At 35.1% G+C, this 22451-nt stretch overlaps 1 protein-coding gene across 2 annotated transcripts; it reads right to left on the reverse strand.

Annotated features, from left to right (window-relative positions):
* Window positions 1-1811: 1811 nt before the first annotated feature.
* On the reverse strand, window positions 1812-14880 carry LOC138123614 (uncharacterized). Of its 2 annotated transcripts, XR_011156862.1 has the most exons (25): window positions 14705-14880; window positions 13419-13526; window positions 13210-13367; window positions 12972-13149; window positions 12587-12916; window positions 12145-12399; window positions 11661-12092; window positions 11380-11609; window positions 11254-11326; window positions 11011-11198; window positions 7971-8164; window positions 6641-6997; window positions 6245-6443; window positions 6106-6193; window positions 5971-6047; window positions 5783-5917; window positions 5455-5729; window positions 5269-5404; window positions 5021-5222; window positions 4836-4969; window positions 4659-4781; window positions 4455-4603; window positions 4268-4403; window positions 2611-4161; window positions 1812-2519 (listed from the first exon to the last, which is right to left on the reverse strand). XR_011156862.1 is itself a non-coding variant. In XM_069038385.1 (24 exons), the coding sequence occupies exons 1-24, from the start codon at window positions 14850-14852 to the stop codon at window positions 4087-4089; spliced, it is 4380 nt and encodes a 1459-aa protein (XP_068894486.1). In that variant the 5' UTR covers window positions 14853-14880; the 3' UTR covers window positions 1812-4086. The 2 variants fall into 2 exon arrangements, 1 of the variants encoding a protein (XP_068894486.1); XM_069038385.1 differs by having other exon boundaries at window positions 1812-4161.
* Window positions 14881-22451: the final 7571 nt, after the last annotated feature.

A 22451-nucleotide genomic window follows, 5' to 3' on the forward strand; every position in this document is an offset into this window, starting at 1 on the left:
TTCAGTTCCGCAAATCCTACATTTATCAATGATCGATTGTAAACCGCATATGTGTTTTTTATAATTTCTTGTATTTATAACACGATCTTGTATTGCAAATATAAAACCCTCAGTCTCAGGATGAATATTTGATTTTTGAAGCCATGCATGAGAAGCTTGAATATTAATTTCTGGTTGTTCTAGTTCTAGACTTTTGTTTTATATTTGCTGAATATTAATATCAAAGGAATAATTGCCAATGACTTAATCTTTAATTTTTAATTTAATTGAACGTAGAAATCATGCAGTGGGATCTCGTACTATTGGTCAAATTCGTCAAACTGAATTAAAAGTGCCTTTTAAGTGTTGCATGCCAAATTGCAACTCAAATTATACGTCTTCTTCTTCAAATTACGTAGGTACCTGTATTTAAGTTTCCATCAAATGAGGAAACGAACCCAACTTGGAAAGAGATTTTAAAAATCGAAAAGTGAAGAAATCGCAAAAGCAGCCATGCTTGTGCTAAATATTTTAGGGGAACAGATACAAATGGGGACAAAATGAAGCGACTTCTACCAAACGCGATGCCTATAACTTCTAATTACGAAGAAATTACATTTTGGGAAGAAAAAATAATCAACATTAGTAATGACCACACAATCACTGGGGAAAATCTTTTGGCTTTAAAAAGGAATATTGAAATGAGACTGGGAAGCAAGTTACAAGAAATGGGGTGGGATTTAAGCAATGGGGAGAACAAAATTGTTATATTTAAGTTGGAAATGCCCACCTCGCGTTAGTTTATAACCAAACAGTTTCAATAGCCCGGAACACAGCAGAACATCTGAAATATTATCAGTAATGCTAATGAGCACCGTTATTTTTCTGTCCCCAAGGTGGATTTAAACTGTATATTGGTGAAGCAAGGTTGCCAGACTGTGGTGGGCCATTCCATAGCACACTGTCTTTGGCCAGTGTCATGGCCTGGTAATGAAGATCGCCTTGGTTATACTGGATAATTTTGTTGGCAGTAACCCGGTAACGCTTAAATTATTTTTTATTTAATTTTTTTTAGGTAAACGGTTTTCTCTGATAGACTCAGTTGCTCTATATCCACGGTCATCTAGTAATTTAGTTTTCTTTTTCTGGTACTGAAACGCGACCGACAAGTCAAACGGCCAACTATTTTTTCAACGGTGACACATTTATTCTATTTACCTAACTAGTTAATTTGGTTAGACAGCGCACGAATATTGAATAACATTTTTCGTGTTCGTTTAGGCCTTAAAATCCTCGCTGCGCTCGTATTTCAATCTGGCCTCTCGGGCAATTAGAAAAATCCAATTTACACAGAACCTCGTTGCATAAATAACTATTATTGTTTTCAACTGTCACAAATTCTCATTTTTCTCCTTTGTAAACTGCCCTAAAGCAAAAAATAGCAGATAACCAACCGTTGCCCTGGACAACACATGCAAAGTTACATTTCTGACAGGTCTGGAAGCTTCAGGGACGTCGTTTCAAACAATAAAATTTTGTATGCAACTCGTTTCTGTACAAATTGGGCTTTTCTAATTGCCCTCTTGTCTCTCAGGCAATTATAAAAGCCCAATTTACACAGAAACTCGTTTGTAATAACCCAGATATCGCCACTCTTCCGCCAAAATTTAAATATTTTAAATTTCAAATTAAACAAATTGGCCATGTCGTGAGCGTCATCGAAGCGGTAGGACCCCTACGTTGTGTATTTTGAACAAAATGGCGGCAGACTAGCTCGGGATGCAAATGGCGGACCTGCAGGTTGGACAAACTTCGAAATAAAAATGCATAAATCGGTGGAAGGACGCCTGTATTTATTTTATGCACACATGAATAAATACATTCTCGTTTTCATTTACAATGCTGATTGATCCAAAACCCGATCACATGGTAATTTAAACAATTCAGCGGTGCGACTCTACATGACATAACAAGAAAAATACATAACACAATAAATTTGTCTACCCACCTCTTGAGGAGGGTAGAAAGTAAGAGTTTCCTTTCTTTTTGTTTTTTTTTTTTATTGTCGGAACGAAACTATACAACAAATCAAATAACAACGGTTGCTCAGAACATAAACCCGTAATACAAGAACAAAGCGGCACCGTGAAACAAATGATATATCTAGTCTAGACACTGTAAATGGGATGAGTAAAACCCCCAAAAATCATCCACAAACGATGGCGCACCATAATCTTTTCAATCTCTAAAGTTACACAATATGTTCCATAAGATTTCGCAACAACATCCTAGATTACAATGACAGACAATCCAATTTCCTAAACGAATATTACGGACCTCGGACTCTCAGCTCTTCAAGATAGCACGCGTTCTTCGATCGCGAAGTTAACCTAGTTCTCGCCCCCCAGTCTCCTAATTTCTACCCTAGTGACGTCGGGTGGTCCAGGTCCCTCCGACACCTAACTCGTTATGGGTGCAGTGCCCTCAACTTGTGTCCTTCGAATCGCCCCTGTGGGTCCCACACCATATGAAACAGAGGCCTTCCACCGAGGACGGTCGAGAAACTACATGGCCAAGGTCACACGTCATGAAAAAGCCTCGTGGGTCCCACGTGGGCAATCTCACGTCGGCCCTTTTGAATTGGTCTCGTTTTTCATTGCAACGTGGATGAACTGACCCCGCGTCTACACTCCTAATTTCGGCCAAACACGTACTACGTTTTTCCTTGTGGCAAATGGAAGGCCGTTCCCAAAATGGACTCCCGTTTTCCCTATTTAAATCGCTGACGCAATATGGTCTGTTAAGGGTTCCTCTCTTTTTAACCCTACCCTGAAAATGGACTCGTCCCGCGGATTTTAACTACCTGACAACTTTATTACGACATTCCTCAAGAATTTACCCACACTATCAATTCCTACTTCACCCGAGCTTATCGGAATAACAAAACGAAATAACATACCTGCCAGACACTACTTGTTGTCGATAAGATCAGACTACCTGAATTACAACGCGCAAACTGTCGGCGACACACGAGGTTCGCACCTGTAATCGACCAACACGTGTCTCCTCCGCGATTGGTGAATGTTTACGGAGCACGGCCCTGATTACATTGACAATACACAAGAAAGTGCACGACTCGGGATTCGTAACCGCAATAACTACATTTTCAACTAAAACAATAACAATGAAAACAACGGTTCAACCAACACCACCCGTTCACTTCAAGAGCTCCAAATCGAGTACCGTGCCCGTGTCTTTCGTGTACCTACCAACCGTACGCAATCCGAATCTACCAACAGTGAACAACAAAAGAACCAAACAGTTCCTCTTGCGTTTGTTTCGGCGGCGGCAATTTGAATTCAAACTGGGGTATTACACGTTGCATAAATAACTATTCCAAAGATTACCCAGTAAAGGTTTCTGGAAATTTAGCCGTCTCTGAACGAAGATGAGATGATAAGACATTGATTCTACGCGACCATTAATTTTTTTTTTATAGAGGAAACGTTTTGGTTTTAATAATCTGGAGTCCAAATACAAGGTGATCAAGAAGGACTGTTTGAGTTGGGAATTCAATTAAGAATATTTTTTTATTCGGCTATTTGCAATATACCTACAGGTTATTCAGATAAGAATACGAATTTACCTGAGGGCAGTAGGCAACCCAAAAATCATCAGTCAGGGATATCATTTCTATATTTATATTATAAATAAAACATGTTATCAACTAGTGCCCGCAATTATTAATTTTTGCTTCATTTTTACAAAAAAAATATTTTTGATTTTTAATTTTTTTCTTGCGGGGGGACGGGGATGTTGCATAAATAAAAAGAAATAATATTAGATATCATTTTTTTTTATAATATACTTAATAATTGCAGCCGGTTTTAAATATTTATTTTAGAAAAATTAAAAAATTATTTCACTTAATTAAGGGACTCTTAAAATCGATATCGGTTCAAGTTTTTACAATTATAAATTGTAAATTTAGAGCCCAAATTTAAATTCAACACCAAAGAAAAAGTCTAGGTGTTATGTTAGAAACGTGAGTATTAGAATTCACATTTGTGCAAGATAATACTTCGATAATATCTTCAATCGAATACGTTACAAAATGCAACTGTAACTATCGAATTTTTGCAAGTATTCCAGAACCGCTACGTAAAGGAACTCCATTTGCATCTGAAAATTGATTGGTTCAATAAAAATTCCAGATATTCGGTGATTACTCATCCTAGATTGTAATTTTTGCAACGATGGTACAATGTCAAGACAAATTTGTACTTACCGTAGTATTGACAAATTGCTTACAACTTCTTCTTACTGTTCTTACACCGTTGCATATATCAAATTCAACTTCTTTTTGAAATTTCTCGATAATGTATGACAAAGCAGCAAAGAAACCGCTGGCAACTATTCCATCGCTGTTAAAATATTTTTTGAGAGTGAAAGCACTTTAAAAGTGGAATACTTACTGACAAGCCAGTAAAATCGGCTTTTCAAAATAGTAATTTTTTTGAATATCGTCTAAAATGTTAAGAACGCTTTCAACGTTCTGCGGAACCACTTCTGTTGAATTCCAGCGCGTCAATTGGAAAAGGTAGATTCTCTGTATGTAATTTATCTGCAAATATTTGCGTTTTATATTTATTTTGTTTATTTACGTTTGTCCGTCTCACGTTAGTTGTTTGTGTTGTATATTTTAACAACAATTCTGTTGTAGTACAGTAGTTAGTACATATCTGGTCCACTGCCTTTACGCTAACATCCGAATCGTATTTCCTGTTTGAATATGGCCATATCTACAATTCCTTCTGGTTAGGAAAATATTTAAAATCAAGTTATTCCGCTCTTACGTCACATTTCGACTCATTTAAAAACAGGATGATTTCAATTTTTTCCTGGAGGACTAAGTCCCAAAAATTTGATAAGGAATTTTCGTGTGGTTGCGGAAGAACAACATATTTTTTACTTTTGGCGTAACCGTCGACTTGAAAATGAACGTATTTTAGGAAGTGCTTTTATCGAAATTGCGACCAACCTGGTATGCCAGAGAACGGAGTGGCAACCTGGTAAGGAATCCAGGACTGAACTTCTTCATCGTGCCAGTGTAACCTGTCTAAGTAATTGAGCTGTGCTTTGTACCGTTTCAGAGCGAAATTTTCTCTGATTATTTTTCTGAACACATTTTCCTCTTCCATGAGACATTCTAGAACGACGAGGTGCGCAAGAAGGTATTGCTTCTAAAAGTTAAAGTCTCACACGGCACTAATCTTTGTAATTCTTTACCTCGGTGCTGACCATGTTAGGTCTTTGGTCTCTCAAGTCTTTGGTCAACTTGTAAAAGTCGATCTTGTTTTGCTCGGTGGCCATTTGCAACGCCATATCGCACAAAATCAAAGTTCCAGTCCTGTTCACTCCAGAACTGAAACACCGAGTCTTAGTGGCGGAAGACAATCACCACATGAAAGTTACCTGCAGTGTATTACTATGGGGGTGGTACTATTTTCGCGAATGTTTCTTATTTGTTTGACCAGAGGAACCACTCGATCTGGATACAGAGGAGTCAGCTGATCAGGATTCCACTTCAAGTGGTAATGTTGCACCGCCCTCACCTCTCCTCTGTAATTCATTTCGAGCGTTCTTCGGTCGTAGTGTTCAAAGTTTTCTTCACTTTTTAGTGTGATGCCCATTTCGCCGCATTCAAAAATGCAATTGAGTCTTTGCGGCCAGTACTCGGCGCATTTTCTCTTAAAAAATAAGTTAATAAGCGAGGTTACGTTAAACTGTGAGACGAACAGACTTTTTTGCTTTCTACGAAATTAGTGGCCATAACAATCGTCTGAACTTGTTCCTGCCAGATCATCCTCCAGAAATCTCTGACCGTGGAGAATTTGGGTCCTTGGGTGGCGATATAAGCTTTCGGATGACCCAAACCCTATAATATTTATTTGTAATTGAAAGCGTTCAAAATCGTTCACGAGTTTTTACGTTTATGTAATTCGCGTTTATGTAATTGTCGGTTCCCATACCGTCCATTTTTTGAAGGATTACTCTAGAGTGATCATCTATAAAATAAAATTTCAGATTTTGGTAAAATATTTTATTTTTGTTGAAAGTTATTACATGGTAGGTTTTGCAAGTCTTTATTTTTGTTTACGTTCTTATTCTTTAGAGCCACTGAGATAGTTTTGATCACCTTCGCTGGAACAGACTTTACCTTTCTATTAGCGAATGTTTAAAATTTTTCAAACAATTTACTTACCCGAAATTGCCCTTCTAACCCTTTCCACACATTTTTCGTATTATGTTCGAAATCATTTCTGTCGATGCTCGTCTCAAGAAGTAGATTTTCTGCAGGAATTAGAATCACATGTTCTGTCTTGTTATCGAATTCTAACTGGCCGTGTTTGGCTTTTGTATTTGCATGATATTGTGATCTTTTTTCGTCCACTCTGTAGTAGCTAAAATTTAATTAGTGTGTATTACTGAAAACTCTTTCAATCATAATTAGATTTTAAATTATTTTTGACCACAAGTGGACGCGTGTGAACCAGACGAAAACAAAAATGGCTCATTTTCTTTTATTTTTTGTGTTTTTTCCAAGATTCACAAATGCCCACTACAGTGCATACGATTTAGAAAATAAGTTCACACAAACCTGCATAATTTGTGTAAGGCTAATAACAATAAGAATAACGTTGCAAATATCGATAAACCAACAATGAGGAATATCTCCCAAGAGGAGTTTGTCAGAATGTCTTTCTTAACATCTTTGACCGGATAGTCATGATAGATGCCATCGAAGGACTTCTCTATAAGATATAATGCATCACTTCTATTGTTTCCAAGTGAAAGTATTTTGTTTTCTGTTGTCAAATAGATGTCATCGATTTCTTCTAATTTAGAAATCGTGGATGGACTGTCAACCTCAATTTTTCCTTTTTTTTCTTTCAATTTAAAAGTTTTTATGGCAGTGTCTTCATTTGCTTTATCAGTGATTAATAGATGAAATTGGCTAAAAATAATTTTGTTCATTTTTATCTTGTAACAACATATTTATTTGAATTGAAATGTTTCGAAATCTCTCAATCAAAAATTAATGTTTTGCGTAGTAAATAAAACAACTTAAGATTATGTGAAATAACCTAAATAATACAAGGTCTATCGGGACTGGTGGACCAAAATAATACGGTGAATTCATCATCTTCAGGGAATAATAGGAAAAATGTTCAAAAAAATCTATCTTCAATAGTGATTAGGAAAAAAGCAATTTAAACTGACCAATCCTGTTGTTGATGTTAAGTTACCTATAAATTAGTTTTCCTGCTATATTTGTAACTATGGACGCATTTCAAATGATACATATGCATTGTTGGGTATCCGCATTGTTTGTGCAATAATGGACGTTTTTAGGTTATAGTATTTTTCAGGTTATAGTATTTCTGCTAGGATGTTCCCTATTGGGAAAACGAACTGCGTACTCCTGAGCAGCAACTGTGGCACTGTCATCACACTGTCCATATAAGACAGGCACATCAAAATATTCTGAAGAAGTAAACATTAAGCGTTTTTAATGACTTTTGTAATTGTCAGAAATAATTTATTATGACATAATATTTAATTATTATGTCTTTGCAACAATCAAAATTGTTTCGATAGTTATTAATATAATTTTTTAAGGTAATTTTATATCTACACGCGATTGGTCAATTAACAAGCGTTCTTATTTTAAAATCTAATGAAGATGGATTTTTTATTTGTAAAAAACATGTATTTAATATGCAAATTAGAAAAAATATCACAACAAACTCGTTTTATAAAACTTAAAGGCACTCGTTATTTACAGGCACTCGTGTCTGCGGCAGTCGTGTTGCAAATCTGACTTGTGTCTTAATATAAGCTTTATAGAACTCGTGTTTTAATATATCTATTATTGTAGTATAATTTGAAAATTTGCTTTGCAGGATGAAAATCCAAACGATTTATACCTCTCTGTGTTAAATAGTTTCGGTTTTGGTACCATAAACCGACATGACTCTTGCGAACATATCTGTATGGTTGGTTTGGATGATAACATGGTGTTAGAAGGGATGAGTGTAATGTTAATCTTACTGGGTTCTCCTTTACAGTGGTTGACTGCGTAAATGTCAACCGAACATGGAGTTTGGTATTCTAATGAAATCTGAAACAAACTTGTTATTTTACAAAAGTGCTTCTCGCGGTTTGTAACTTTTTCTAACGTTTGGTAGACAATTTATAAAGCTAGAAACACGAAACTGCGACATTTTTAATAGTCTTTATGAAAAGCGAAATAAACGTGTACAATAGTAATAATTTACATTAAAGTACGGTAGGTGTATTTTCCAGCGCGAAAACTAGGTTTCAGGTTCGAGGCGAAGCCGAGGGCCTAATTATTTTGAGCGCTGGAAAATACCTATGTCAAATATGAAATTTGATTTTTGTCAAGGATGTAGATTTGCTTATCATGTGCGTCACAAATAAATATACTCGCATCTAATCAAGTACATAATCAATCACTTATGATATTACGTTGATTAGGGGGCACTTTAATAGGTAAAACACAACATTATTGATCGGCAAAAATAAAAAATAAGTATTGTGTGATTTTGATACTGGAATATGTTAACTTATATATTTAAATGATAGGTATCAAAGAAAATCGGCCATTGTTTATTTTCATTAAACTACAAAACAAAATATTTTTCCCATGCACCAAACATGGTATTTTAAATAATAATGAATCCCCGAATATTGGATTATCATTGCTATTATAAAAACATTCTACTTAAAACTTGTAATTTACATTTTTTGGAAGTTATGTGAAGAACTTGCGTTTTTCGAGAGAAGAGTGATCTTTAGTTTTTTTTTATTACGAAAATATGTATTACAATGGATCTCGTGAGCATCTTACGAGGCTTGAGATGCTATCACTTGAGAGCTACTGATTTAGAGCACAACAAATTGTTAAAAACAAATATTTTGTCATGTCTGCATCAGAATGTAATCATCAGATTATTATCTTCAATGACAACTAAAAGTATTTTTTATTATTACTCAAGGATAAAATATTTTTTAGATGGTTTAAAAACACACAACAATATAAAAGGGATGTATGTATAGAGAGAAAATGAAAATTTTCACTCGATCCCTCTAATATTGGATTACTATTATCATAATTCTTCATTAGAAAACTCACGTTTTACACATTTTTTTTTTTCTAAAATACACGCTGAAATTTCTTCAAGGCATAATGATTATTTTAATTTTTAATTTTGTAAATTTAGATAGTTATTGCATGTGTGTTTACTTAAACCACAATGGTTTGAGTTTGAGAAGTGTTTAAGAAAAGGGGTGATCCAATAAAACTTTGATTATCTGAAGAATGATTAAAATTGAAGTGATTATTTTTTCGAATGAAAATGTTAAAAAGCTGGTCAGTTTACCTGTTTTATAATAGAAAAAAATTAACGCCACAATGTAAAACACTTACCTAAGCAACTGTAATCAGACATTAAGCAATCGTAAAACGCCGGTGACTACGAAAATTTTGCAATACACCATTTTGAAACAACTGAGTATTTTTGTTCATCAAAGTAGCATCATCAACAGAAAATATTTTATTATAAAATTAGACAGTGGGTTTGATCAAATTCTACTATTTGGAAGAGAATTATCACATGATAAATCTCGAAGAAATGAGAATGAAAGTAGGAACATTTGTTCTTTAGGACGGTCTAGATTCGAAACTGAAAATTAAACAAAGCTTGTTCGCTTTGAGACTGTGTATCAACCAGCTGCGGCCAGTTGAATATGTCTCTCATGACGTGACAAGCATTATTGCATAAGGTAACTAGTGTTGAAATGTGAAGTTTTCATACTTTCCAAGCTTTTCGATGGTTTGTAAAATAGGTGTCGCGAAATATTTGATAGTTGATGATGCTACTCCATAAGGTAACGGAAATAAAAGTAACTACCAAACCATTCACCACAAAATTTTTGAACACAAGGTAAAACACATCATGGTTGTACGTCGACGTAAATCGCCACATAAAGATCACAATGTGTCTTTCCAGTAGATTTTTGACTGTCAGTACTAGAAAGCCGAGGCTCTGTTACTGCTTACTGTGAAAGTCCGGGTAGTGGAAACGAAAAGACACATTTTTCATTCCCCCCCGAAGGGGGGCGGGCTGCTGAGGCTTTCCAGAGCCTTTTGCATTGACAGGCAATTTCGGGATGGGTGCGGTGAGGATGGGTGCGGAAGGAAGGTAGTAGGTACTGAGGGGTAAATACTGACCCAGCATTCGCCTTATCTGTGATATGAGACCTATGCTCATACCACGATGTGATGTAGTGGGGAAACTCCTGAAAAAACCCACTACAGATCAGGCGGCACCGGGGTTAGAACCCGGGACCTCCCGAATGCAAAGTGGCGCCCTAGGCGCTTGGCCACAGTGCTCGGTCCGGGTAGTAGCTATTGCCATAGTCGATGGAAAACCATAGAAATTTATGGTCTCGATACTTGTACTTCCATCACGACAACGTTCCACTACTTCGTATGCAACATACAAGATTTTAGAGAATTCAAAACTGACGTCTTGACTTGCCTCTTAGTCGAGGCTCTGTTTGTTACTGTTTCCTAATACGTGAAATATAGTTGGGGCTATTACCATAGGCGATAGAAAAGCATCGAAATGTATGTCTCGATACATGTATTCCATCAGGACAACGCTCCACTACTTCGGATGCAACATACAAGAATTTTTAGAGAATCAAAACTAACGTCTTGACTTGCCTCCTTAAACTCCTGATCTTGCTTCCTGTGAATTTCACTTACCAGGAATCAAACCAACCTAGACGGTTTTCCAACAGTGACAAACTTTTGGGGAATTGAAATGTGAAAAGACTGTTTAGTGACTGGTTTGGGCACATGCATTTTTTGAAACATTGTTATATTGAGATGTATTCGTATATTGCAAAACTTACGTATCTGACAATCTACGTACTTACCTTTTGGCTGTAAGTTATCTGATTTTTTTTGGCAACAACTGCATAGTCCATAATTTCGTTTTTCTTCATCAAAATTACCTCGAACTTGGTAAGAGGACAATACTGAATCGACGGTTGCTCCCACGACAGGATAGTTTCATTTTCGGAAGAATAACTCACTAGTATATTTTGTGGGGGGGCTGGAGGTGCTGCAAAAACCATACATTTTTATAAATCGTCGTATGTTAAGCAGCGATTTGTAACCTTGTGGCACTGTTTTTGCCGATATTTCCTCTGAGAGATCCCATTTCTGATTATCCATTTCTAATCGTTCCACCTAAAGACAACCTTTTTAGTAACGAGACGATAAGTTCTTCTTGATGCACTTACAATTAGAGAATAATCAATGCCCTGTGTCAAGTTGTCGATTCTTCCACAGACAAAACCGTCCCAGAATTCACATCGAGACAATGTCTCAAGTTTCATTGGGCGTGAGTCGGGATCAGATTTTTTGTACCAAATCCGGTAATCCGACTCGCTGGTTTTTAATGGTAGTTGGAACTTTACCCATAACGTAGTTTCATTGTTGCAGTAAACCGACATATTCATGCCAGGAGGATCTGATTGGTTAAAATTAATAGACAGGTCTTTTTTCCAATTTATTAACTTACTTAATTGGTCCGGTTTGATGCTGTAATATATTCTCGCACTCTCTGATTTCCTAGCAATCACTATTGCTTTATAATCTGTAAAAGGGGTTAAATTTTCGAATTTGTACGTATTTTCTCCATCATCATCAACGGAGTTAACAGTAATGGTGTGGTTGTACACTAGTTCATCTTTACACCATCCACTGTCACAGAAATACTGTAAGTCATAAGTGATATTTTCCTCAGTTTCCTCAAAGTCAGGTAATGTCACATGAATTCTGTTTGAGACAAGCTTTATATTTTGTGGCATCGGTATCTCCCTAAGATTTGAAGCGATTTTTATGTCCATTTTTTTAATTCCATCTAAACACTCTCCTGTAGAAGGATGGCAACTTGGACATTCAGTGGGGCATTTATTTTTGCAAAACAAGCCCCATGTGCCGGAGACACATGCTGAAAGTGACACCATTGGTGAAGGTTTAATTTCTTATTTATTATGTTTTACTTTGGTTGCAAAATGGTTCTTGGTAACCCCAACTGCAAAAACAATTTGAACCACCCTGACAAATTCTGTGGTTCTCGCAGTTTGGATAAGATGCTCCCAATATTGTGCTGCAGCTTAAGTTGCATTCGCTACCCAAGAAGCCTGCTTTGTCGCACAACACCACGTTTTCGTCACGAACAGGTTGTTTTGAGGAAGTTAATACTTCACATACGTACTTATCGGGTTTCTCGCCCTTTAATTCGACTTGATATACTTCTAAAATTTTTGTTTATAAATTCAAAGATAAAAAGTGTTGTTTGTATGTTGCAAGATTAAATGATGACATACCGACAAAACAAGCCTTGATGAGGGGAATTACTGGAAGGAAAACAAGAGGCGGGGCGAGATCAAAGTGGATGCAAATGGTGAAAAGAGACAGTTTCAGCGCTTTCAGGTTTTTTACCTGTGTCGCGAGTGCAGAATCTTATGTCGTCGACAGCCCAATAACCTTCAGTTGTTCCCTGCACCTTGTGTCTTCTGTAGAAGGAGAGGTGCGCCTTTCCAGAATTCTTGGCATGAATTTCAATTTTATGCCACGTTTTAAAGGAACCTTCTACATTGAGCCCATTGACTGTTACGTTTTGACTACTACCTTGTTCACTTTTTAGGTTTATGTCCAAGAAGCAGTCGCTATCCACAGACACGTACATAGAAAGACATAGATTGTCACCAAAGGAAATATCAAGATCTGGCTCTTGATTTAGACTGATGGTGTTAGCTGATCTGAAAGTATCTGTAAATTTTTTTATTGTTACTATGTCTTTTTGCAATAATCGTCCAATAGTTACAATTATGCAGTCTCCATAAAACTTTATTTGAAATTCTTTTGAAGTAGAGCCAATAGGGAATATAATCTAAGTGAAATGTTTTAACTATCATTCTTTCTTCGGAGTAGAGATGAACGGTGTTTTCCTTCCTTTCAAAGGTGTAGTGTGACCAACGGCAAGATTTCTCTTTCTTGGAAGGCTGTTTTGTGATGAATATATAAATATAGAATACCTAATATTTTTTTTATGTTGAGCTTACGCCTCTAGTGTTTGATGTAAAATTTAGCCGTGTGTCGTTGAAAAAGTCTTCACTCATTACAGTGAAAGTCACCGTGTCGTACTCGTACATGCACATGGAGAAAGAGAATGAACTGTTGTACAAGTTACCGCCGTAGGTTTCGTCGTACAATTTGAAGCCTAAACACGAATATTTGAAAAACATATTTTAATTTTATCTTTCTCTTTCACCTTCCCAGCGTTTGTCAGTTACAGGATAATGGTTAGAGAAGAGTGAACTTGTAGGTGTCCAGTCTTTAGTAATCCAGTTGTCAATTTCAGGTTGCCGTTGACTGAATTCTATCAAAAAAATTATTTCTAAAAGTGAAGATTCAAAATGCTTTTCAAATGAAATGTATAATATTGCTAAAGTTACGGAGCTCTGTAAATTCTAACACCTGAATGAATTGCGTGTTAACATGTTACATTTAATTAATACCTAATGTAATTAACCGTAATTCAGTAATGAAAACTAAGTTAAGGTAAAATACCTAAAAATACTGAACGTGTTGTAAGATTAATTTTACCTGGGAGTGTACAGTTTGTCCACATAAGCAATAATTTTCCCTCGCAAATAGAAGTGATAAGATAAGATATGTTCTATTTTCGCAAACCAAATTGAACTAGAGCGTTCTTTATATACTACGTTACAAAAGAATCAGAGGACCAAATATTTATTGAACGATTTCAACGAAATTAACAGAGTTTGATAAACTTAACGAAACATATGTGTCGATGAAAGAAAATAACAATCAATAAATTTGTGGAACCACCACGATTTCTTATGTATTTAGCAACACGTCGAGGCATGCTAGAAATTAGATGATCAATATCAATTCAGTGTTGTCTTTCCCTCCACCATTCAACCACGATGACGTTGAATCAGAGGAATGGACGGTAGGATTTGATGCCAAAAGATGTAATTCTTCTATAAACTGTAACCATAGATACTTTAAGACCATTCAGTGCCAACCAATCGTTTCCGCGATGTTGAAAATTGATCTCTCAGAGCAACAAAACGAAGAGCTCGATCTTCACGCTGTAGTGCTTCTAGGACGTCCTGCTCTAGGTCTGTTCTCTCCAGACCAGCAGCGTACGATGACCGAAACTCTACAACCCACTCTTTGGGAAATCTCGCGAACAGAAAGCCCGCTTCTCGCATATCAATAATTCGATCCTTGTCAAAATCATGTAGTTGATGATGTTCTGCACGGCGCGGCATGGCGTTCAGCTCGCGGCATTTTTTTTAACTCTTAATATCACAGTGTCATAATAGCCAAAGCCTAATTTATTTTAGAAAAAATAAATCATAAAAACCAAGACCAATTCTGTTAATTTCGTTAAAATCTAAATATTTAGTATTCAGATTTTTTTGCAACGCAGTATATTTGTAATGATTTCTTTTATGTATCGAGTAGAATTGAATTAATCTTGCATTAACGCGCTTCCTTAAACGTACGCTTCGGTATACATTTTACCTGATTTAATGGGAGGATTTATGTAAACAGCTGATTCTGCATCACTTTTTGTCACAACACAACTAATACTCTCTTCTGTTGAAAGAGTAATAATTTCAGCATAAACTGAAAATGTCGTTAGCTTTATTAACAGGAACAGCCACATCATTCAAGCAAATATCTACTTAAACTGAAATGGATCTGTAACATAGATACTCTATCAACCGTTGTTAACTCCCTTATCTTTTTTGCGTAGTAACTCTGTATTGCCTCTATTTTTTTATTTTATTTTTCATTTATAATCTGAAAATATTTATTTTCAAACAGTACATAAATAACAATTTATGATTTCGAGTCACAATTCAAAACATTAACTCAAGTTGAGGGATATGAATAAGATTATACTGAATGTCTAAATAATATTCTGGTCAAGATGTATTTTGCAATTAATTGAAAGTTACAAAAATATAGTGTGTGGTGGGATCTTAAGGACAACAATTATTTCTTCTGTTTTTTAATCAGATTGCAGATAATTAACATTACACCATTGCACAGAATTAAAGCTAACACTTCTTCGTTATCACATATTATGTAGGTGTAGTACCACGCACTCTCAGAAATATCGAACTAAGTTGAGACGATTATAATCCCCCCTCCCCCAAATTGTTACTGCCTTATTGGTTGTATACGACAGAGAAGAACTAATCCGTTGTAAACTATCTTAAAAGAAAACAAAGTCATAATTGCACTAACTTTGGGTAAACTACTGTAGATACAGTCTATTCGCAAGCGGATCGTCAGAGGCTCGTGGCACGCTGGTTGCACCAATTTTTCGAAGAGGCTCGGCTCGCGTAGTCTGTACGCGCCCTTAGACATCAGTTAATTTTGAAAAACTACCACAGATAGAGCTTACCACAACATGGCCCCAAATACCAAGGTACGTGTGCGAACTAAATTAAATTAAAAGATTTTAAATGAAATATTTCCTTTTGTTTCTTGCCAAAATATGATTACTTTATAATTTTGAACTGTATTGTTTAAACAATATTTTTCCATTGTTTTATCTAAACGTTATTTGTATTTATTAAATAAAATTTAATGAAGCATTTGTTTTCCTTATTATTGTAATAAATAATAAATATTTGTAGTGTGAATTTGAAAGATATTCTCAAAAACATATAGTGATTACTGACAAGGATAAAAATCATGGCTATCGGTTATACACTGTGGTTATATGTACATATGTAGTACCGTTATCGTATAACGTGGTGAAACCTATTCCAGAAACCAGTGTTGTATCCGCCAAATACTGCACTAACACATTTATATCTAGAGGAAAGTTATGCTACTAATCTAGGGAGATCCATTATTCACACTATGCAAATATTGTCACTCTTCAAACAGTATAAACATTTGTCTTCTTATCTACAAGATGCGAATAATTTGTATTTGTACACTACTGACTCAAGGTGTCGTTTTAATTCGGTATTGGGACCTATACTGTTTTGTCTATACGAATGGCTTCCTGAAGGTACAAATTCGATTAACAGTAATCGACAAAACATTCAAAGAAATAATATCAATTTCTAACTTAGATATTAAATTATGGTTAAAATTGTTTAAATTCAGAAAAAACCCAAGTTGATCCATTTTTCACTACGTAATCCGTACTTACAAATGATCAGGAATTTATGTCGATAAGCTCAATTGAGAAATCTACATATTATCGTACATTGCAATAAAAAAACACTTTTTAAGACATACTAAAGCCACATGATATCTGATTATCTGAGGACTCATCAAGAGTTTCGTCATCATGACTATTAAAGATTAAACTTATCTTGTACTCTGTAAATTACCGCTGTATCAAAATTTTTCATATTTTGCCGTGCAATATACAGGGTGTTTCTGAAATAAGTGCATTAATTTTAACTGGTAATAGAACTCATCAAAAGGAACAACTTTTCTCTCTGCCATTTTGGCGAAAAACGTTGCGCAATGGCTTAAAAAAAATAGGAAAGATTTTCCTAAAACCGTTCATATCTCCAAAACCAAGCTACCTAAAAACGTGAAACAACCAGATTCTTACGAAGTGGATTTTTTGCTATACGGGTATACTGCTATACTGCATAAAAAATTTGCAAGAATTACAGCATACGATCAAAAGGGAATTGTAAACATGGTATCTGGAATGTTAGTTAATGTTTATTTGCAAAAATCTTCTTTTTTGTTCGACACTGTCAGAATTTGAGAAATTTCTCCTGTGTGAGCGGATTTTGATAAATGTCACAACTTGTCAAAACGAAACGTCAAGCTAATTTTAAAGATTTTAAGCAATTTGGAGCCTTTAAGGGGCTCCTCGAACAAAAAAAAAACGTTGTATTCAACTCGTTCTTGTGTAAATTAGCCCACTCATGCCAAAAAAGCCCAATTTACACACGAACTCGTTAAATAATAGTTATTTAAGTCATAAGGAACGTAAGGACACTATAAGGTTCGAGGAAGAATTGTACGGGTCGGGGGAACCGAGGCCCGTAATTTTTCCGAGAAATTTTAATTCTTACGTTCCGCATGGCTTATTATGTTTTTCCCACTAGCAGAGGTCAATATCCTGCAAAATATCCAAAGTTTCCTTGCCAAATGGTAGTTCGTAAACTCAGAAAATTGAAATGTCTAAAGAAATCGCAAATGCCTGGTTGTCATGTGTGCAGGCACATTTTGTTTTCATAAACAAATAAAAATTTCAAAAGCAGTCCCGTGTAGTGCACTACGGTGAAAAGAAGATGGATATTGAAGAAATTGCGAACGCTACTTGTGAGAATTTATTACCCCCCAAATCTCAAAAGCGTTATGAAGGTACATACACTTGCTTCAAAGAGTGGATGCGAAAAAAAAAACGCAACTGAGGTGACGGAAAATGTACTGTTGGCGTACATGGTGGAACGCTCCTATAAACTGCAGTCGCCCGCTAGTCTGTGGTGTGAGTATTCAATGTTGAAGACCTGTCTCCAATACAAACAAAATACGGATATATCAAAATTCCACAAACTAATGGGATATTTAAAGAATAAAAATCATGGATATACCCCGAAAAAGTCGAGAGTTCTTAACCATGAAGAAATAGTGCAGTCTTCCGACAGGCACCAGATGAAGTGTATTTATTAGTGAAGGCATTTTAATGTCATTTGTAAATTTAACTTAGTTTTACAAAAATATTTTTATTTTAGACGGTAATGGTTGTGGGCATCGCTGGTGCTTGTCGCTCTGACGAACTATGCAAAATAAAGTTAGCAGATATTAATATGAGCGAAAAATTTGTTTTTTTGCATATCGTAATGAAAGTGGCACTTTTTTACACGCAAAATCGTAGTGAAAGTAGCACTTTTTTACACGAAAAATCGTAGTGAAAGTAGTACTTTTTTGTATCATTTTATTCCATCTCCTTGGAGATGATTGTCAAAGCACACCTATTTTTTTTGTAATTTTTCGTAAATCCTTTTAGACCAAATTTTTCAACTTACATCGATATGCAAAAAAAATAGTGTGTACAACACGTTATGAAAGTCTCTTTTTTCACTTATTTGCTTGATTAACTCGGGCTACGCCCTCTTTAATCAATCTGCAAATTCGTGAAAAAAAGTATGACTTTCATAACTAGTTGTACAAATAACTATTTATAAAAATTCCTGACTCTAAAAATTGTTCTAAACGTTCATTCACAATAATTGTAGACAAGTCAGAAGAAGATATTAATTATATAGAAACGTTCCAAAAGTATTATAAAATTAGAGAAAAAGTTCCTGATAATCCTCGTTTTTTTCTGCGATACCATGCTGGAAAAGGTGCCAATCAACCCGTGGGAAATCACACCTTTGCAAAGATTCGGTCCCAAATAGCAAGTTTTTTGAAATTACCGGAAGCAAGTCTTTATATAGGACATTGTTTTCGCCGGAGCGGGGCAACGTTACTGGCGGTGGCTGGAAAAGTTCGAGTGTTGTGTGTGGCAGAATCAGTTAATAATAATAAATTGGAAGTAGCGAATCAAGTTTTTTATAAAAGCAAAATTTTCATCGAGGAGAAATCTAAAGAACCAAAAGAGAAGCATTTTTTAGGAGAGTTGGAGAGTGCATCATGTTTTCCAGTTCCAACTGCATCAACTTCAGCTTCATTTAATGAAAAAGAAGTAGAAAATTATTTTGAAAATGAAAATTTGGTCCTAGGCAACTCATCTTTTTCGAACTGCTCCATTGTGTTCAATATTTAAAGGAAATAAAACCAATGATTTTTGCTAATTTATTTGTTCATATTTATTATTTTCCTAAGAATATAATGAATTAAATTCCGTCGTCAAGGATTAATAGGTAAATAAGCAAATGTTATGGCAATCTTACGATAGTTGTAACCATGAATGCAATGTCATCTTACGAGACTGCTAGTGGGAAACCTACGGCGTGATCAACAATGACTGAGTCTGTTAGCAATGAAACAGTTGAAAAGTGCTGGTGTTTTTTGTCTCGTAATTTGCGGTGATTGATTTTTTTAACTTGAGACGACATTAAAAACATTTTTGGTTATGCCGGTTATGTTTATGCTATTACAAAAATGAATCTTTGATGGTAAATTTCAAATTTGCCAAATTTCATTGTTACCAACAGACTCAGTCATTCTTGATCACACCTTACTATCACAACAACACTAAACTTCGAAAATCCTAATTTAAAAAATGAATCAAGATATGACATGTTGACAATGACGAAGGTTGCCAGTGCTGGGGGATGTCAACTCACTAAATTTGCTTGAATTATTTATAACAAGGCGTTCTCAAGCTACAGGCCAGGATAGTGGCCGTGTTGCCACATTCCCTGGTAGGCCATTCCTTGACCTACAATGTTACCAAAATTTGAAACTAATTCGACATTTAAAATACATTTTGACAAGTCCATGGTCAAATTCGTCAAATTGAATGTCATTTAAAAGTTGCGTACAAAATTGTTACTAAAATTATGCGTCTTCTTCTTCAAATTACGTAGGTACTGTAGTACCTGTATTGAAGTTTCCCTCAAATGAGGAAACGAAGCCAATTTGGAAAGAGATTTTAAAAATTGAAGAGTGAAGAATTCGCAAAAGCAGCTATGCTTGTGCTAAACATTTTAGGGAAATAGATATCAATGGGGACAAAATGAAGCGACTCGTGCCAAACGCGGTGCCAATAACTTCTAATTACGAAAAAATAACACTTTGTGAAGAAACAATCAAAATTAGTAATGACGACACAATCACTGGGGAAAATCTTTTAGCTTTAAAAACGAATGAAATGAGACTGGGAAGCAAATTACAAGAAATGGGGTGGGATTTGGGTAATGGGGAGAACAAAATTGTTATATTTAAGTTGGAAATGCCCATCTCGCGTTACTTTATAATCAAACAGTTTCAATAGTCCGGAACACAGCAGAGCACTCAAAATATTGTCAGTAATGAGCACCGTTATTTTTCTGCCTCCAAGGTGGTTTTAACTGTCGTAAAATTAGATAATTAGATATTTGACAAATGCAAATACAATGACAGGTTTAGTGGCTTTCGAATTTTTTCACTAAATGTTGGTGAAGCAATGTTGCTAGGCTGTGGTAGGCCATTCCATAGCACACTGTCTCGGGTTAGTGTCATGGCCTGGTAAATGAAGATCGCCTTGTTTATAAACATTTGGTATAAGAATTATGTATTACAATACAAACATCCTTGTCAGTAATTCTTTTAATATTTAAATCTATTTTTATTTCGGATTTTTTGTAGATACTAACCATCTGATTTTTTTTATCTGCTTATGCGTACTTTGTGTTTATTTTGTAAATACATACATGTATAATCAATAAACGGCTAAAAAATATAACAGAAGAGTGATAAGGAAACAGCTGCAAATATTGCGATTGTGAAAACTAAGTACAGTGTGGAATAAAATGATTTGTATCTAGTTAGCTTTGCATTACCCTTGTAAAAATACGAAATGCCGCTCTACAAAAAAAAGAAAGCCTAACCTCAAAATACAGAGTGTCCCAAAAATGGCGTACTAACGGTGCACTACGGTGTAGAAGAGATTACCGTAAACGTCAGAAAAATGTTAAAAAAATTCCATTGGACTTAGTTGCTGATTTGGAGGTCTTTGAAAGTGGCACTTAACAGGTCAATTATTTTGAAATATATGTATGAAATTGTCATGGCAGCTACCTCTCCTCGTACACATTATCACAAAGTACAAGATCACTCACTACCAATATCTAATCTTGCATAATAGAGAATTTAGAAGCTTTGGAAATCTAAAAAATTATTTTAAATCTACTACGGTAACATTTCAAGGTAATGATGTACGAATATATCTTTGTTTACATTGTATTATCGTTAATAATAATAATAAAAATAATTGATTTTTTTTCATGTACATTTAAACATCCTCGATACGGTACTAAGTAGTTTGTACGCCATTTTTGGGACATCCTGTATATGTATATCCAAATTCCAAATGTGATTTATTGCGAAGGGATGATATGAATGTAAAGTTGAGATTGAAATTAAAAAGGAGTTAACAAAAGCAAGTCACAGCTAGTGTTGAAAGTGGCCACCAACGTTTGTTAATTCAATTTATTAAATTGTAACAATTGTCAATTCGATTTATGACATTTATTGACAGAACTAATAGTTCGGCACTTCGAAAAAAAAAAGTAGAGCGGTACTGGAAAATTTACATGTGCAAAAATTCCATAGGTAACTAGATGTAAATCACTTTATTCCACACTGTACATACTATTGGGAGAAAAAAAGTGGGACATCAACATCACTGTCTTGACTTTTAATGTGAAATTACCATTATCTGTTTCTAACCCTACTTTGAATTGGCTGACGTTGTATTGTAGGTTGTAGGGAATGAGTGTAAGTAAGAACGTAGTGAATATTTATTTAATGCAAAGTTTCAGTTAAAATTTACCTTTATTAATTATACAACTTATTGAGTTTGAAAGTGTAATATGTATGTAGTTATTTATGTGACGCGCTTAGTAAATTAATCTTTACGGGCGCGCTTGCACTTGTGGGCCGAGTGACGTAAGGAACGAGTCTCCATAAGCCAGTAAGCCCATTAAAGATTAATTGCTAAGCGAGTTGCATACAAACTTTTATTTCCACCTTCAGCCTTTAAATTTCGTTTTTTAATTGTTATTTATGTTTATAAAAATTTTGTAATGAAAGGCGGTGAGGCAATTATACCTACGTCGTCATGGTGTTGAGATAAACAACAAAAATACTGTCAGAAGTTTTGTGAAATTTGTTGCAAAAAGAAAGGCTTTAATGCTCAATGAAAACTTTGAAGGCGATTTTCTTGAAATGCAAGAAAATAACCACGGAATTACCAACGCTGCAAGTGCGGTTCTCTACTGATTCGATCCCAGGAGCGATATGAAAATGACTCTCGAAAAGGATCAAAATGCATTATTAACGTATGTGATTAGTTAAATGTGTTTGTGTTTATAATAAACTTTTTCAAAAATCATTTAATTAGTTTTGAATAATTATAATTTTTTGATGAGCCTTATAAAGTCCTTACTCTTCTACGTGCCTGTTAAATATTACAGCGCTCTGCCTGTAACTACCACAAATGCCATTTACTTAGAAGGTGGAAATAAATATATTTTTGTCAGATGACACGTTTCAGTTTTAATTATAAAATTGCAAACAATAACACTCAGCAATGTATATACACTGCGTTTTTTATTTCGCTGAA

This window comes from Tenebrio molitor, chromosome 2 (assembly GCF_963966145.1).
Source record: "Tenebrio molitor chromosome 2, icTenMoli1.1, whole genome shotgun sequence".
Taxonomy (NCBI): domain Eukaryota; kingdom Metazoa; phylum Arthropoda; class Insecta; order Coleoptera; family Tenebrionidae; genus Tenebrio; species Tenebrio molitor.